The 18,587-nt window shown below is 37.7% G+C and overlaps 2 protein-coding genes across 2 annotated transcripts in view; one reads left to right on the forward strand and one right to left on the reverse strand.

Moving 5' to 3' along the window:
* galt (galactose-1-phosphate uridylyltransferase) overlaps positions 1–11,014 on the reverse strand; it is a 42,536-nt gene extending 31,522 nt beyond the window's left edge. The window contains exons 1-6 of the mRNA XM_085279173.1: positions 10,663–11,014; positions 6,952–7,121; positions 6,577–6,652; positions 6,340–6,388; positions 1,638–1,767; positions 1,001–1,057 (exon numbers count right to left, since the gene is read on the reverse strand). Coding sequence (XP_085135299.1) covers positions 1,001–1,057; positions 1,638–1,767; positions 6,340–6,388; positions 6,577–6,652; positions 6,952–7,121; positions 10,663–10,699 — 519 coding nt within the window. The 5' untranslated portion in view covers positions 10,700–11,014. The remainder of the gene's footprint in view (positions 1–1,000; positions 1,058–1,637; positions 1,768–6,339; positions 6,389–6,576; positions 6,653–6,951; positions 7,122–10,662) is intronic.
* A 123-nt stretch (positions 11,015–11,137) lies between these two features.
* On the forward strand, positions 11,138–16,209 carry sigmar1 (sigma non-opioid intracellular receptor 1). The gene is made up of 5 exons (XM_085279174.1): positions 11,138–11,383; positions 11,512–11,563; positions 11,962–12,110; positions 13,540–13,632; positions 14,152–16,209. Exons 1-5 carry the CDS (start codon positions 11,239–11,241, stop codon positions 14,379–14,381), a joined length of 669 nt encoding a protein of 222 aa, XP_085135300.1. The 5' UTR covers positions 11,138–11,238; the 3' UTR covers positions 14,382–16,209.
* Positions 16,210–18,587: the final 2,378 nt, after the last annotated feature.

The following is an 18,587-nucleotide window of genomic DNA, read 5'->3' on the forward strand; positions in this document are numbered from 1 at the left end:
ATTGATTTTATTTATTATTTTTCATTGATTGCCAAAAGGGAAGAAACTAATCAACTAAGCCAATAGAAATCCTTTTAATAAAGCTTAAGAGTTAAGAGGGTGACATCAGCTTTGTTTTCAACACATTATTTTAACTATGCTTTTAAAAAAACATAGGAAAATCAACCCAGCGGTGTTTATCAGAGCTAAAACATCTCTATGATTTTGTCTCTGTTGTTTGCTCAACATCACACAGTAAGGTGACAGTTTGACAGGAAATGCCTCCCTATTTCAAGTTTTAGTTCTGCCTTATTAAAAGGCAGGAAAATATGAGCACAAGAAAATAGCAAAGCTGTAAGGTGTGATTTGTCTTTAGAAAAAGTAATAAAGGAAGAAATGACCGACACACAAATACAGAATTGTTGATAATTTCTGGATGAAAAGTCAATTAACAGCTTCTGTGCTGAGGCTTGTCTGGCTCAAAAACTTTTATATGAAAGCTTTGCTGTTGGGTTTTTTTTTTTTTAAATCACTTCTCATCTTCATTGTCATAAACTGGTCGCTCAGATGTGCAAATTGGACCAACGAGACAGATTTGTATTGCAAATGTGTGATAAGAGAATTTAAGGTTTTGATGCTGCAACATGAAAGTAGCTGGAATGAGTGTATGTATATATTCTTGCACTTATTCTCACTGTGAGGACATTTCATTTATCAATGAAGATGAAAAGTTTGTGGGAAATTAGATCCAGCATTGTTTTAATTGCCCTTTCTCACATGTCGCACACAAGAGGAGATTACTACTGAAATGTGAGGTCGCTGCCAACGCAGAGCATGCAGAAGGAAGGACAGACTATTCTCACATGGCCACAATCAGACATCACACAGACTTTCTGCTAGGAAGCTGGCAGGTTAAAGACAGTTTAATGGTTGATTCAACTCATTATGACATTTGCATTCTAACAAGCATCACCATGACTGCAGTGCATATGCCAAATCAGGTAATGTGTGCATCGCTTACCTGGCAGTGAGGATGTGGATTTGAACAACCCATCATAGCACCCTTATTCTCGAAGATCTAAAAACAACAGCAGCAACAACAACAACAACAACAACAACAACAAAGCAGCAGAAGTTAACACAGGATTTAGATAGCTGTTCTTATCTAAACAGCATGCATTTTCTGGGCTGGATTGGTTGACACCAAGTATGAGTATCTGAGTATTAGGTGTTATATGAATTTCTATATCTAAGGAATTATGACAAAATGCTGAACTGAAACAAAAGGTGTATTTTTTAGTTGGGTCCAAATAAGTGTACATCCTACAAATGAACAAAAAAAAGCTTCCAAAAATATTATTTAATATTTGGCATGTGGCACATTTGAAGTTAGACATCTTGCCCATGTCCTGCTTTATTTGAAACAGCTGTTTGAATTTGTGAATTTGACCGGAGGCGTCATTAAAATTTTATGTGATCCAATAAAATACATATTAACGTGAAAAACTAGAGACGGCAGAAAATTGAAGGATTTGTGACAGGGTAAAAAGGTTAGCAGTTACAATTTTAGATGTATCCAGCCCTGGGAAAAATAAAATCAATAATGTGACTGTGTTTGTGTGTGTGTGCGTGTCAGAGAAAGTGAGAATATTGCATACCTGAACCCATGGGTAAATAGTGCCTAGTTCCTCAACAAGCTCCGCCCACTTGTCTATCACGTTTACAACCTCTTCTTTTTTCATGAGAGGGAGCGTGACGTCTGACCAGGGATGGAAACACATGACCTTACTGAGGAAGGCATTTAAAAATGAAAAAAAAGAGAAAAAGAGGAAGGAAAGGTGGTTATTGGTGTTAAAAGACTGAAACAGAATCTAACACTTGCTGAATTAATTAACCAGGATCAGCTTCTCAAAATTAATTAACATTAATAACTTAACACTGCACTACCAAAAAGAAAAACAAAACAAAAACAAAAACAAGAAAACCTATTACGATGCCTATAATAACAGCAAATTTGAGTCTTCAGAAATTTTAGCCTGCACACCAGAGGGTAATGTCATAGTGGCTTAATCGATCTTCTATCCAGGCAACAGTCTACGCACTTACAGTAGCATTAAATGCAGATAAGACGGTGGAAATGTCACTAGTTTTTTATAGGGATTTGGGGTGATGTGTTCCTTTTGTTGTTAGAGGTTCATTTAAGACACATTACATTGTTGCTGTTGCTCTTCTTGTGAATAATAAGAATTGAATGATGTCATTGTTTTAGTATAAAACAGACCCTTGCTCTGTTTTTGAATTTCCTGGTTAATTAAAGCAAAGTGATAATCTGGGGGAAGGTAAAAATCATTGCTATGCACTTCCCATAAACTGCCTGTCAAATACAGCTACATAGCCTTTACTTTAGATTTTCTGTTGACTCTCACATTGGCAGGGCCCTGGGGTTCAGTTGAAAAATTACTGCACATAAAAGCAAAGCTGACATTTTGCTCCTTTTAGATTTAGATGAATGTCACAAACAGACATGGATTACAACTACTGGTTGAGTTCAATCTTGTTTTTAAGAGGTAATATTATAAAAAAGTGAAGTCAAATAGTCAGTGGAAACAGAATGGAATTGGTCTATGAAAAACAGAGCCAAATAACTGAACACAGAGTAATAACCCTAAAAAATGTCTGCAGGAAAAAAGAGAATGGAAATAAATGCTGATGGATATGTGAGAAAGTGAAGGTGCCATTAATGAATTGTGTATTCTTCATGTTCACTATATAAGTTAAACTACCTCACCTGGCAATAAAGTCTAAAGTCTAGATTTAAACTACGGTTCTAAATAAATAAATAAATATATATATATAAAAATGTGAATTCTATGACAGCTGTGAACAACTATTTGCGTTATTTTTAGAGAGTCTTCCTTTGTGCAACCAAACAAAACAACCTTTTTAAGCAACCAAAATAGCTGTCACAACTATAACATCGTATGTTACATTTAATGAGCCAGACTCCTAACGATAATAAAGGTTTATTCAGCTAAGAAAAAAAAAGAAAAAACAAAAAAAACAAAAAGCAGGTCGTGGGTGGGGGGTTGTTTAGGCATTTTAACCAACTTTTGTAAACAAACAGCACAAATTAAACATCTGACACAATGAAGCTGATAGAAAGCAAAAAGTCAGAGGATCACTGAAGATATCAGCACTTGCTATTTTATTTATATTTCCAACAGCAGTTTTTACTGTGCACCAGTTTGACCAGCTCATCAAACCATGTAGCGCAGCTAACACAACATCAAGCAACTGTGAGCTTTCTCTTTTAAAACAGTTTACTTTGGGCTCTGTTGTAAAATGTCAAAAATACTTTTTTTAATGCATGAGGTCCTGTGAAAAATTAAATACATCCGTATTGCTTCTATAGGAATTAAGGGGGTGAGTAACAGCCAGGTGCTGCTAATAAAACACGCTTGATTAATTGATCTTCCGCAAATGTAATCACCTCTGTAAAAGCAGATGTTTGGGCAGATTGCTGGCCTGAAGCATTCAGGTGTTTGTTAACACAATGCAATAATGTTCCCAGCAGTGGATGTTCCAGCAAGTTCACCCTAAGGTCAGACCGTGCAATGTTGAGACAAATTGCAAAAAATAAACCTAAGGGGTACTTATCAGACTACTCTACGTGTTAAATGTTCATTACAGCAGAATTACAAAAAGACTGAACAAGTCTGGCTTGTTAGAAAGGGTTGCTATGAGAAAGCCTCTTCTCTTTAAAAAATATAGCAGTATAGCAGGAATATATAGAAGTGTAAAAACCAACAATCAACACAACAACTGTCAAGCACGGTTTGCTTTCCAGCCACAGGACCCGGGTACATGGCAGTCACTGAGCTAACCTTGAACTCCTCTGTATATCAGAGCAATCTAGAGTCCAATCTGAGGGCATATGTCGGACATCTAAAGCTTGGGCGAAAAGGGGTCACATAACAGGACATTAGCAAATGAAAGACAAGACTCAAGGTGGTTGTAATGGTCCAGTCAAAGTAAAAACCCAAATGAAATGCTGTAGCATGACCTTAACAGAGCTGTGCTTAAACTAAATTGAAGGGTTTTTTGTTTTTGTTTTATTACTGTATACACAAGCTAGCTTTAAAGTAAATGAGTAATTAGATGGAAATTGTTGATTTCCAGAGACATTTTTTTCAAGAAATATAATCTTAAGTTACCTTAAATCTGACACAACAACAAAACCAGAACACCTAATTATCTCTTGAATCTTCCTTTTGCTTGAAGTTAAATTTAAGACAAAAAGACACCTGTACTGACAGCAAATTACACCATTAAATAACTATAATTATTGTAAGGTGTCAACTGACATTGCTTTTACTAAAAGTTTTAGCAAATTTCAAAGTCCTTCTTAGAAATATTCCTGGGCAGCTATACTTAGTTTTCCTAGAAAGGAAAACAAGACACTGTCAGATCTGTAAAATAAAGTGAGACCAATTTTTTGTCACCACAGTGCTGAGAGGGGTACTATGATAAAGTGTTAAAAACGTTCTTATTTCTTTTGTTGCACTACAGCTTTCTATTGCCTTCCGTGACCCAGATCCCCTAAATTACATTTCCAATTCTGCACTCCCCTCTAATTGGCACTGAACTTTGCTGCAGGGTACAAAGATCTACTTTATTTTTCACGTTTATTATTCTGTTAATATGGCCACAAAAGCATATACTGATCACAGATACACTAAAAGGAAAGCAGCAGCATGCTGGATGTGTGAACAAATATGAATACAACCTCACACTGCGAGCAAAATCACACACTCTCACCTAAAGTGAGACAGAGGAAGAAAAGTACCCTAAAATGTACTATATTTTTTAAGTCAGTCACTGCTGTTTCTGTGCTTCATCACATTGCGAGTGTGGTAAGCAACACCTGACGGCCTCTACATCTGCCAGCACATGGGATTTAGAAAAGAAAAAAAAAGAAGAGTCTTCAGTTTTCAACCAGCACAATATTTTTTGATTAAATCTATTATTCAGTAGTTATGCAACTCTGCTGTCAGACAGAATCAAGCAAGAATTCCCAGAGCACAGGATTGTTTGGGAATGTTACCTTCAGACTGAATATTATTTATGCAAAAATATCAAAAAACTCCAAAGCACTCTCTATTCATATAAAATTTAAATCCCTTTATTCTTGTTAGATTTAACCTTCGAAGGCAAATAAAGTTTATAACAAAGTAGTAAAATGCATTTTTTAAGAAAAATTTTACTTTGTTCTTATAGACTTAATTTGCCTTTGAAGATGTATTTATATTATCTGTGTGGTCTTTTTTGTCTGATTTGAATTGACTTTGGTGAATTTTTGGTGATTTTGTTGATTTCTGGGCTCTTACATCTGTCCACTCTTATTGGTTGAGTTTTACTTGTGGAATTTTCCACTTTCACCTTGAAGTTTGCTACTAGTAAAACACCACTTAAAAAATTTCAACCACTCATTTTGTCTCTTATAAAGGCCTATATGCCACAACCTGTTGGAGTTTTAGGTTCATCTTTTAATATTTTACCCTGAAAGCACTCCTTAAACCAATTTGACAATTATATATCTTTGATTCATAGCATAGCAAGAATCATGTGTGGCCAAGTACCCAGAGAGGGAAAAATGTAATCTGTGAATTTTTGAAATAGAAAATGCTGTGTATTGTATTATAGAAGTGTGCACTAACAAAGGATTTAGGTCTTTTTTAAGCTTCTCTGGAGATGTATAAATCCAGCAGCCAGTGTTTATTGAGCTGACTCCTGTTGTAAAACATTCTTCAGTTGAACTTTGTAGAATACAAGATACACCCAGGAATAGGCATTTTGAGCTACCGAAGGACATGTTATTTATCAGTGTGGATGGATTTAGGAAAATATCACTCATGCACCAAGGAGCTACAAACTAGAGTACTGATAAAACATCTCCATCTGCTGGTTGCACAAAATAACATCACTTTCTAATGTATGTACGGTGGCTTGGTGATTTTGTTTTGCTCAAGTTCAAGATGTCCTGAAAACAGGAAGCATGCAGTGCGTTGATGAACAAAATTAGCGTCATCTAATAGCTGATTATGATGAAGATGATGACAACAACGAATTAAGAGTTGCCTCAGCATGACTGCTCTGATTGCAGTCATCAGCTTAGATTTAATTAGTCATACATTTGAATGCATCATAATTTTGAAAAGGAACACTGATTAAGATGCATCGTGTCCTAGATTAAATTATAACTTACCAACTGCATATTAATTTATACTATGTATTATACATTTCATTATGAGCACTGCATTTCATACACATATAGATTGAGATATTAAGATTTGTTCTTACCAGACACCTCTTGCAGCTTTAGACTGAAATAATGGATCTTGGTCTGAACCTGAAGAACAAAACAACAATATATACTTTATCATATTTAAGTATTATAACCAAATAGCTAAAGAGCTACACGAAAGTCGAGTTTGCAAGAAAGAAAGAATTGCAGTTACTTGCTTAAATATTTTATTAAAAAGGTACTGCAGTTACTTCTCCTTTTCCTTACAGTATTTAGACTGCACTAGAACTCACCAGGGTCTGGAGCGTCAGGCTGAAGAGCGGGGAAGTCATTCTCAAACACAAAGGTACTGTCATAATCTGGATTCCCCTGGAGAAAAGCAGACAGTTGGAGAGATATTAGAAAACAGCAGACAAAAAACATTTTCTTTCAAAACCCAAGCAGAATGAGGAGTGAAAAAACCTCTTATTTGGAACTGCTGGCAATGTTACAGCGCAATTTAGCATTATGTATGATTGTTAATGTCTACAACATCAATAATAAATGGAGAGAAGAATAGATGAACTATCCACGACATTATCAATATGTTTTCCAATGGATGCCTTGTTTGTGGATTTACTACTTGTTGTGATCAGAACCAAAGAATGCTGTTCAATGCCTCTTCTCACCTTTCCATTTGCCCTTTTGTTCCCAGGACAAAGTGGGTTATTTGGGTCATATCTTGGTATGTGCTCCTCAGGTGGTCTTTCAACTTGACCTGCCCAAGGTCTCTTCATGCGGTGGGCGGACACAAGAACCCAGCTGTCCCTAAGAGGGTTGTAACGCAAGTGCTGGTGCTCTAAAGTTACACAAGACAAGTGATAAAATGTAACAAGACAATGTAATAACACACATACATTATTGAAACCACAGGCTTCAAACATAAGGCCCGGGGGCAAAAATTGGCCTGGCAAAGACTCCAATCTGGCCCCACTGGACAGTGGGGCGGATCAATTAATCGGATTTTAATCACGATTACGATCTGGGCTTTCAACGATCATTAAAAATGACTGAGCCGATTATTAGCCCCTCCCTCGTGCTTTACTCTCGCGCTGCTCCGTGTGGCAAATCGAGCGCACCTCTCTGCATTTCGAACACGTGTCACAACAATTAAGAGCAGCAGTCTCTATGGGCTCAAAATGTGGTCATAAATATTTTGTACTTGTAAATCGGTTTTGTACTTGTAAAAAAGATTTGTATGTGTAAAAAAGATTTGTGTGTGGACTTAGCCCAAAAAAAACCCTGCAAGTTACAAGTACGAATTTTGACCCTATTTTTCTTCCTTTAAGCTGATTGGTCAATGTCATGTCAATCACAAATTAAACAATCCAATCAGAGAACAGATGGGTTTGGCTGTCGGAGGGGCACTTTTTTGAACTGCAGGTCCTTGAAGGGTAATCTCTATATAAATATCCGATAGCAGTTAGGTCCCCTTACTTTCAGCAGCTGTTGAAAGGATAATGTTGTGGTATGTCAGTGGTTAGAAATACATTATTACTTTAGGATTAGTTTAACACAACGTCAGGGCTGACCCGGGACCATTGCTGTGAGTCACAGTGCGCAGCATAAAAGTCCTTTCACATCGGACGCAGGATGTGCTGCTAATGCTAATTGCTAACTAAAAGCAAAGGATCCAGAATTTGTTGCTGGCTGCTGAGCTCTGTGGGTTTTTGCAGCAGCTCTACCTGTACTAGATGCACCTGCTCCTTGTCGTTTTTACCTCTGACTTTATGTGAACTACAAGAGTTTGTGGGTTTTTTTTGCTAGTTCTTCAAATGTTCAAAAAAAACATGTATGCTAATTCATAACGAAGAAAGCTTTGTAATGAAGACTGTCATTTCCAAAGCACTGCCCCCCCCCCCCCCCCCGCTGCGTCTGCAGCGCTGTTGAAAAGGCTGTGGAAGTCCCTGTATTAAACACGTAGTCCTGTGACACAAAAATCACCAAACTCGGACGACCACAGACTGTTTTCCTTCGTGGTGATGAAGGAAAACGCTGGGTTGGCATGTAAAAGGGCATTTATTCCCTTCAAAGACCTGCAGTTCAAAAAAAGCGCCCCTCCGACAGCCAAACCCATCTGTTCTCTGATTGGATTGTTACATTTGTGATTGACCACCAATTCACCAATCAGATGAAAGGAAGAAAAATAGGGTCAAAATTCATACTTGTAACTTGCAGGGTTTTTTTGGCTAAGTCCACACAAAAATCTTTTTTACGCACACACAAATCTTTTTTACACATACAAATCTTTTTTACACACACAAATCTTTTTTACGCACGCACAAATCTTTTTTACACACACAAATCCTGATTTACAAGTACAAAACTGATTTACAAGTACAAAATATTTATGACCACATTTTGAGCCCATAGGTCTCCAACCTTTTTGCGCCACGGACCAGTTTATGCCCGACACTATTGTCATGGACCGGCCTTTAAGGTGTCGCGGATAAATACAACAGAATAAAACTAAAGAAAAAAAATATTTATTCATAACACACATGAAAAGACCCAGGAAAACAGAGTAAACGATAAAAACGATAACAAAATAACGCTGAAAACCGATAAAAACCCTGAAAACTATACATTTCACACCTGAGCCTCAACTCTCGCGGCCCGGTACCAAACGACTCACGGACCGGTACCGGTCCGAGGCCCGGGGGTTGGAGACCACTGATTAAGAGGACCCGAGGGAAGCTCGGAAAGCTAAGCAGAAGTTATTTGGAGAGGAGAGTGACTGCCGCTGGTTGAAAAGAGAGGTATAAAAACTTCAGTGGTGTGGAAACATTATGGGTTCGCGGAGTCAGACGTGGATCAAGTAGACATAGTGTGTAAACTTTGCTACAATGTTGTAGCGGCACCACAAAGCAACACTGCAAAGTTCACTAAACATAGATGTTTACATTTTTCATTTATTTTTTATATTGCAAACATTTGCACTGTTATCAGTATTTGCACACTATTTTATTATTTTTTGACAATCTTTAAAGTCATTATTCAATACATTGTTGTTGTTAAATAAATATCGTCAAATAATCGAGATCTCAATTTCAGTGAAAATAATCGTGATTATCATTTTTGCCATAATCGAGCAGACCTACTGGACAGTTTTGGAAAGTGTGAAGGAAGGCATAAATCTTGGACTTTTAACTTTATTTTCATACGTTTCACAGCTTTAATAACAAAAAACCTCCCCTATGGGCCATGCTACACCAAAGGAATTAGGTAACAGATAGAAAATTAAATTAAACAACAGGAAGTTCCTTTTTGTTCAATAGAAATGTCTGGGTATTTTTTACAGTGGGTACACAAAAAAGGACATTTTCCATAAAAAAACAAAACAAAACAAAAATCTTTGTGTTTTATACTTTTTCAGTAATTTTACACATTTATTTCTTACAATTTCTTTAAATCACTACAGAAAAGGTTATTCGGGCCCTGAACCAGGTATAGGACTGGACTCTCCCACACACATCACATCACTATAAGACTGGACTCTCACACACATCACATCACCACACGCACTCTGGTTTTTCTTCATGCACACTTCCTATAATTTATAATCTCTTTCTGCTACTTGCACATTTTTTTACTGTAAATTTCTAAGTTAAATCTGTAAATTTTGTAATAACCTGTAAATTGTAAATACTGTAAAACCACTGTCATTTAATGGTCGGGCATTGCATTGCACAGCTACAAGCATTTCACCTCATGTCATACTGTGTATGGTTGTGTGTGTGACAAATAAAATTTGAATTTGAAACTGCACTTTTTTCTTATATTAAAATATCTCAAGGTTTAATTTGTGTATCAAACTTTTTTACAGTGACAGATCAAAGTTGGGTGCATCTTACCCACGATGTACAATGAGTTTGACATTCCCGATTTAAACATTTACTATTACTTATAAGAAACACCTCAAAAAGCATTCAGGAGCAGGTTTTGTAGCTACAACATGAACTACAGGAACTACAGGAACTACAGTCACAAGACAGCTGGCAGAGTCAGCATGTCTGTCAGGCCGACAGGGGAAAAGTGCAGGGTACAACATAACTAAAGACTTTGTGTAAACTCCTATAACCTACCAGTGAATTAGAGTAGTGAACAAGCCCCGAAGCATGACTGAATGCATTTTAGCTTTAACTGTTTCCAGTGCAGTACCTTTTTGGTAAACAATAATGAAGAACTCGGGAAATTATAGAAGTCATTTTGACGCTTAAACATTAAGGCAAACTGACAAATTTAAGAAGTCCTACTCATTATCCAGTGTCTGTCATTGGATATAGTGAGTGATTGAAATTAGCTTTTTAACGTTTGTAAATTCACAAAAAAATGCGTACCTTTTGGGTCAAAACTGACGTCTTGCTTCCCGCTCATGTCGGTAACTCACTGTTTCACAGCTGTCTCCTCCTCGGTGTTCTTTTTTTGAACCATGAGCTTTCTCTGGACTTTAGCGTATGACGCTAAATCAACACGGTCCACAACAAACCTTGGCCTACTTCCTGTTTTGTTGACAAGCGAAAGGTTGCTATTGTGCACAAGCCGGTATGCAATGGCACACTTCTAAAAATCTAAACAAATAAGTAAGTAAATAAGACTGAAAACGTCAAACTAAGGATAATTGGTCATTAGACTGTTACCACCCAATACAGCAGCCTGAAATGTTTAGCTTTGGTCAACTGGTTTTTTTTTAAATATGATATTTTAATGTCTTTAGAAAAAGACGGTTTTGCATTGTGCTGGCAACCCTGGAGTCGCGCGCTGCCTACGCTACTGACTCGGCCCATGATTGGCTAAGCGTAAAGTTCCCTCCCTCACCTGACCAGGAAGAGGCTGTGAGCGGAGCACCACGCCAGTCCGCCTCCCTATATGCATGTAGCCAAACCTGTCTGTGTGTCTGTGCGTTTTGTTCAGCCATGTCCCTGCTCAAAATCATTTTAAGACTTCTGGTGTTCGCCGGAGTCACCGTCCTGACCGTGCTGTTGTTGCGGTATTGGTTGGCCAGCAAGCAGTATGTGTTCAACAAAGAAGACGTCGCCAAATTGGCCAAACAGTATGCAGGTGAGTTTGGGTTTGCATGTGAAAAAAGTTGCCACTTCATTTCGTTTATATTTAAAGCGAAGCTAATTTTGGTTGCCTGAACTGCCATATCTGCATGTCCTGTGCATTTTAAATGTGTCTGTTCTCAGGACAGGACCATGAGCAAGCTTTCTCCAAAGTGGTGGTGGAGCTGAGAAAAAGGTAACGATACCGTTACACGCAGGCTTGCATGTATCAGGCAGCTTGTGGTTGCTTCTGTACAATTTCCATCACTATTAGGTTGTTTAAACTACTTATTAGCTGCAACATGATGCAACTTATCTCTTCAGCATGTGCTCATTTCACTTCATTCTTTCTTGGTATAGTATGGATGTCTTATTCACTTTCATTTTTTAATACTGTATGAAAAATTGGTGTAGTCTAAAATAAAGCCAAAGTGAAAGTTGTCCATAATGATTTCTTTGACCTTGAGGTACTTTCCTCCGATTTTCCTACTAAAACTCAAAACTGGTAAATTTGCACAGAAAACTCTTGGTATTCAGATTATTAATCAGTTTTTTAACGTTAAATAAATGGCTAACAAAGTATATTTGAACTAGGTATCCTGGACACATCCTCCCTGATGAGGACTTGCAGTGGGTGTTTGTGAATGCTGGAGGCTGGATGGGCTCCATGTGTGTCCTCCATGCCTCTCTCACAGAGTACTTGATACTGTTTGGCACTGCGGTGGACACTGGAGGACACTCAGGTGAGGAAGGAGAGCAGTTAAAGAGAGATACCGTATTTCCCGGACTACAAAGCGCACCTAAATATTAGCCGCACAAGCTAAAATCAGGGGAAAATCCTGTTTTGTACATACATTAGCCGCACCTGACCAAAAGCCGCAGGTGTTTCAATGTTGACTTATCATATGTAAGAGAATATGCACAAAGGGAATTGTCAGGAAAGAGATGGCTGTTTGGAGACATCACTTTTATTAATATTTTGAAAAACAAGTTATGGGTACATATTTGCACATGTAGTACATAACAGTAGCCTACAGCACACCAGAAAAATAGATTCGGACTACCTTTTAGGCTGAGGTGCAGTGACACAGCTTTAACAAGAAGAAAAGTCAGTCATTCACCATCTTTCTCTTCTTCCTACGCACTAAAACCACCAAAGTCCTCTTCTCCAGTGTCGGATACAAACAGGCTCATGATGGCTTCGTCATCCACTCTTCTTCTCTCCTTCGTTGTCACTTTCAAAACCAAAGAAATCCTCATTGTCAGTTTCAGAGTCGAACACCCTCAGAAGGGCCGTGGCGGTGTCCTCCTCTCCATCATGCAGCAGTCCAGCCCTTCAAAATCCGTTGGTGATCGTGGATGTTTTCACACTTTTCCACGCTGTCAGAATCCACCGGTGGAGTTGGGCATAACTTGCTTTTTGGGCATAACTTGCAAGTTTATCGCCGCTCATCATCCACGACTCCCGCTGAACGCGTAGCGCTACTTTGAAGTTTGTTTTTCGCGCTACTTCGTACAGCACTACGTTGCCTGGCGGACGGACATGTGACTAACATACCACTCTTGAACCCCGATCCTTCCGCCAGGCAACGTAGTGCCGTACAACAGCGGAACAAACAAAACAAATCGTCTTACGATATGACAAAAATCACGGACAATCCATAGAAAAGCCGCACCTGACTAAAAGCCGCAGGGTTCAAAGCTTGTGCAAAAAGTAGCGGCTTATAGCCCGACATTTACGGTACATAGATGGATCAGCTCCAAAAAAAAAGTTTTTTTTGTGTAAGTTGACGTAAACATCTGCAGACATAATGGTTTTGGGGAACAAGTTACTCTAGAGCAGGATACTCTGATCTCAAAGTTGAAATCTGCTGGAGTTATTTACAGTATGGTGTCAGATATGAAGGGATGAATTGCCCTTCTTATGCTCTAAAGTGAAGTCAGTCTGAAGCACCCCCATTCCAGTCCAAGTCCTTACAATGTTGCACAGTGGGCTACAACTTGATCCTTGCAATCTAGGAGATGCTGATATATAGTCCCATTCTTAGTCCCAACAATAATATTTGATTTGTGACATGATTTACAGAAGACTATTGGAATTGTATGTTTAGAAAACTATAAATACTCTGAATTGTATCATTTTGACTCTTTGCATCTTGCTGTTTCTCTCAGGTCGTTATTGGGCTGAGATTTCTGATACCATCATTTCTGGAACCTTCAGACAGTGGAAAGAGGGGACAACCAAGAGTGAAATATACTATCCTGGTAATGCATTAACTCATTACAATATTCAATTTTGCATTTATACACAATGGAAACTTTAATGTATCTCAATAACTATAATATTTTTTTTCGTTTGTTTGTTTTTTGTTTTGTTTTTGCACAAATTGGCTGGACATTTTCTTTCAAGATTTTTTGATAGAGAGCAGGAATGATGATTTTAAATATGGCAAGTTTTTCAGTTCCTAAAGCTTTTCTAACGATTAATCGTGCAGCCCTAAAGAGGGGGTATTTATTTTTGTCACATCGGGCCAGGTAGCTCTGGATAGCTTCCCATTTTAAATAAAATAATTTAAACCACATTTTAATTTACTTTAATTATCTTTGTCTAATGTTAAAATTTGATTACCTGAAACATGTAGGTGTAACAATATGCAAAAGAGAAAAAAATCAGGCTGTTGGTAAATAAGTTTTCACAGCACAGTATGTTATTAGCTAAACTCCTGTAGTATTATTGGGTAGTAGTAATTTTTTTTCCTGTTCTTTCATATTCTTTACCCACAGGTGACACTATTGTGCATGCTGTAGGAGAGGCTACGTCAGTCCAGTGGAGTGCCGGGACTTGGATGGTGGAGTATGGCAGAGGATTCATCCCTTCCACGCTGGGCTTTGCTTTAGCAGACACCTTTTTCAGCACCCAGGACTTCCTCACAATGTACTACACTTTTAATGCCTACATGAAGGGTTTGCTACTTGAAGCTGGTACACTACTTACAGAAGCTGGAGTTTTCTAAGGCAAAATAGAGTCCTAGATGATTGCACATGGACATTACCATCAAATCTTGTGCTGTGACATTTTCTTCCCAACCACTAAAATCTGGTAGAGGAGAGACTTGCTGATAATTCAGAGTGCTGACATTTAATATTTTTATATGAAATTGTAGACAATCCAAATTTACATTGGTACAGTTGATCATCTTCATTGACTCTCTTGACCCTCATAAAGGCTATGCAAAAGAAAATGTCTTACTCCATTTCACCGTAACATTTGGCATGAGATTTCAAACTGAGCCAAATCACCCAAACAAACATTGCATTCTGAATGGCAGCCTTCCTTACTTTACCTCGATTTTAACAGTGAAACTAAGCATCAGGTCATTAAACATTCCACTGAGAGCTCAGACTGCCTCCAGAGTCAGAATGACTAATAAAAGGAAAGAAAATCCATATTATTAGGATCCAATTTAAAGATGAAAGCCTTAAAGCTTATTTTGCCAAATTTATCATTCTTTTGATAAAAATAAGGCAATATATGCAACCAGGTTTGGTTGTGTTTACTTCTTCATAACCAATGATTTTTACAAATAAATACTGATATTCAAAGTGGTTTTTTTGCAGGCCAATCTTTCAAAACAAATATGCAATGTTTAATCTGGATTGTAAAACCTACAGTAATGTATATAATGCACAGCTAAAGTCACTATTTTCTTATTAGATGCCAATTTCCACCTTGTGCAGATTCTCTGCAGATGAGGTCTATTGTAAATGTAGCTGCATTAGGATTCGGGCTCTCTAAGCTACTCTCGGTGAGAAGATGCAAAAAAGAGAAATTCTGTTCTTTGCTTTTAAAGCTTCTCTTGGCATTGGCCACCATTTACCGATTCAAAGCTCACCTTTTGTGTACCGTGTGTCTTTTGAAGGTGTTAAAAACCTGGGAGGATATGCTAATGAAAGCTCTCGTCTTGTCAGCTGTGCGAACCTTGGTGGTTTTATTTTTATTTTAACCTGTCTCTGCTCGAGCTCATCTTCAGAGCTACATCATTGTGGCAACCACCAAATTTTCTGACTAGATGTGTGTGGTTTTGACTTTTTTTTTTTTTTTTTTAAATCTCAGAACTGTGGAGGTTAAGGTGGAAAACTGAAATCCTTTCAAACAATAAAGCAAAACATTTACATCACATACTGTACATACTGTGGTAGGACACCAATGATGTTATTTGGAGAAACTCTTTAAAATGTTTGTGCAAGTCATTTAAGGTAAGAAAATGGGAAAACACGGTTGTATCATACTACAGACTTCTGCTAGGTTTACCTGTAATTCTGTCATTTTCTAATTTTACAGAATGGTTTAATTATGTAAACTTGATTACTTTTTTTTTTTTTTTGTCAAAAATGTTCTGAGCTCAAATAGCCTATAAATTAACTTGAATAATACTGGACTCTGACCAAGCTACTTGGCTTCAGTATCTGCAACTTCCGTTCCTGGTCTTGAATTTTGCACTGGCCGACTGGGAGGGCTAAATATCTACATCCTATTGTAGCACTGTGGATAAATGTAATTGTGGTGTTTTACACTGCTGCTGATTGTGTTCTCAGTTTGTATCTTTTCATGTAAAACAGCCTTATTTTCAGGCTAATGGCTGAACTTACTAAGAGCTATGTAGGGTTTCTAGTCTAGTGAAAATGTGCTGTTACTACTCTAACTGATGTTAATTAGAAGCAGCATCAGTAGCAGTGCATTCTCAGATGAATTGTAATACTGTACCAGATGTGCAATTTACTCGGGGTTAAGAATGAAACTGACGGTGCCAAAAGAAATAAATGTCTTTGAACTTAATAGAAGTGTGTTTTGCTTATTTCTCTCTATACTGTGTATTTAATCAAGGCAATGAGAGGACGACTGGCATATAAACAGTAGCTGTCAATATTTGATCTTGGCTGCCTTATTCATAATAGAATTGTGAAATGACATTTAATATTTCATTGCAATGGTATTGAATCCATAAAAAGTGCCTTTGCCATGATGCTCCAATGCTAAACACAAGATGAGTGAAATCTCAAACTTGACACTCCAAATCCTTTATTGTAAATACTCAATGGTCAGATGGTATTTAATAAATCTGGTCATCAGATGAGAAGACAAATATATCAGTCCTCATCTCTGTCTGTAAATGTCTCAGGCAACCTGGTTGTGTTTCATATACACAGAGGTGTGTGGTAGATTTTTGTGTGATATGTATAACTAGGTAACTATATACACTATATATCTATGTGCACTGAACATACATATTTTAACTTTCATGTAGAGTCTTAAGCACAAGACATTTTGCTTCACCGAGGTTTATTAAGGTTTTACAGTAACAGGGCAGTTAATACTGTTGAGAGTTCGCCTAAATAACTCACTCTCCAGCTCCGGTAACTAACCTTCCCTAATACACACTCAATGTCTTTCATGAAGTACAACCAAAAGAATAAGTAAAAGTAAGTAAGTAAAACTTTATTTATATAGCACCTTTCAAGATAAAAATCACAAAGTCCTTCACAGAAGCTAAAACCTAAAAATATTGTAACAGAGATCCTGAACACATCACAACTAAAATATCATACGATATAATCACACACACACACACACACACACACACACACACACACACACACACACACACACACACTATGAACCTACACTGAAGTGTTTTTTCCAAGATTTAATAATTAGGATTAATGTGTGATGTTTGACCGTGTCATGACCTATTGTGATAAGCCAAAGCCAAAGGGTAGCTGGAGTCCTGACTGGCCTCTGGCCAAGACCTTGGCCGCTACCTGAACCCTGCAGCTGTGTTTGGACGGGTGGGAAAGTTACCCAGCAGCAGGGGGCGGGGATACTGGTCCCTATATATCAGGGGACCAGAGGACACCCCAGCACTTTTTCCCCTCTGCTGTTTCTCTCTGTCTGCCTCTGTGTTGCTCTGCTGTCTGTGCTTAAGGCTGTACACCCTGGGGTTTTGCTTTGCTTGTTTTCTGCTTTGTAATTCTCTTGCTAAATGTCTGTATGTATTTTTCCTGCTGTTCATATGATTCAGTGTATTAAACTCTGTTCCAAGAATTCTACTCTTTTCCAGAGCATCTTTTTGAGTGTCTTGATTTTAATTGGATCTAAAAGAGGTTGGATCTCCACATCGTTGGTGGGAGAAGGTTATCAGGTTGGCTTCAAAATTTGCGACCACATGTGATAGGCATTTGTGTTGTACATTTGCTTAAAGCTGTAGAATATCCTTGCTGTTGCTTGTTCACCTATTTATATATACTGTATATATTATACACTCATTAGACAATTAGGTACTTCTTGCTAGTACTGTGTTGAACTCCCATTTGCCTTCTGAAGTATTCCTCAGTGATTTTGGTCAATATTGGCATTAGAGCATCACACAGTTGCTTCAAATGTATTACGTGCACATCTGTGACACAAACCTCCCATCACAGCATATCCCAAAAGGTGCTCTACTGGATTGAGACCTGTGACTGTAGAGTCCATTTTAGTAAAGTGAACTGATTGTTATGTTCAAGAATTTTTTTTATCTGAGCTGCTTTGTGACATGGTGTGCTATCCTGTTGGAAGCAGCCATTAGAAGATGGGTACACTGTACTCACAAAGGCATGGGCATCAGCAACGCTCAGTTGGTACTAAAGTGTCCAAATTGTGCCAAGAAAATATCCCACACACACTCAAAAAAATGAAATTGGGTGGTTGTTACATGCATAAGATCCAAACTTGTAATTTGAACTAAATAATTCCATGTTTTTAAGGTGAACGTAATTAAATCATGTAGCATCTGCATGAAATTCAGCAACTTAATTTGTTCTTGTTGAGATGACATCATACAATCTAGTAAGAGTGGCTGGATCCAGGCAACTAACCGCTCTTACTAGATTGTATGATGTCATCTCAACAAGAACAAATTAAGTTGCTGAATGATTTAATTACGTTCACCATAAAAACATGGAATTATTTAGTTCAAATTACAAGTTTGGATCTTATGCATGTAACAACCACCCAATTTGATTTTGGGGGTCGACTCACGAAATTCACAAGATCACATTAGATGTCAAACCACAGGAAAATCAGTGGGGTTACAAGAGGAAGACAACCACACCACGTGTATGCTGTTACTATTTCTTGTGGTTTAACTTGTCAAGAACAACAACATAAAGCATCATCAAGC

The sequence above is a fragment of the Mchenga conophoros genome, linkage group LG7 (genome assembly GCF_057382185.1).
Source record: "Mchenga conophoros isolate Kocher_MC1m ecotype Shallow Benthic linkage group LG7, M_conophoros_male_GT1.1, whole genome shotgun sequence".
Classification (NCBI taxonomy): domain Eukaryota; kingdom Metazoa; phylum Chordata; class Actinopteri; order Cichliformes; family Cichlidae; genus Mchenga; species Mchenga conophoros.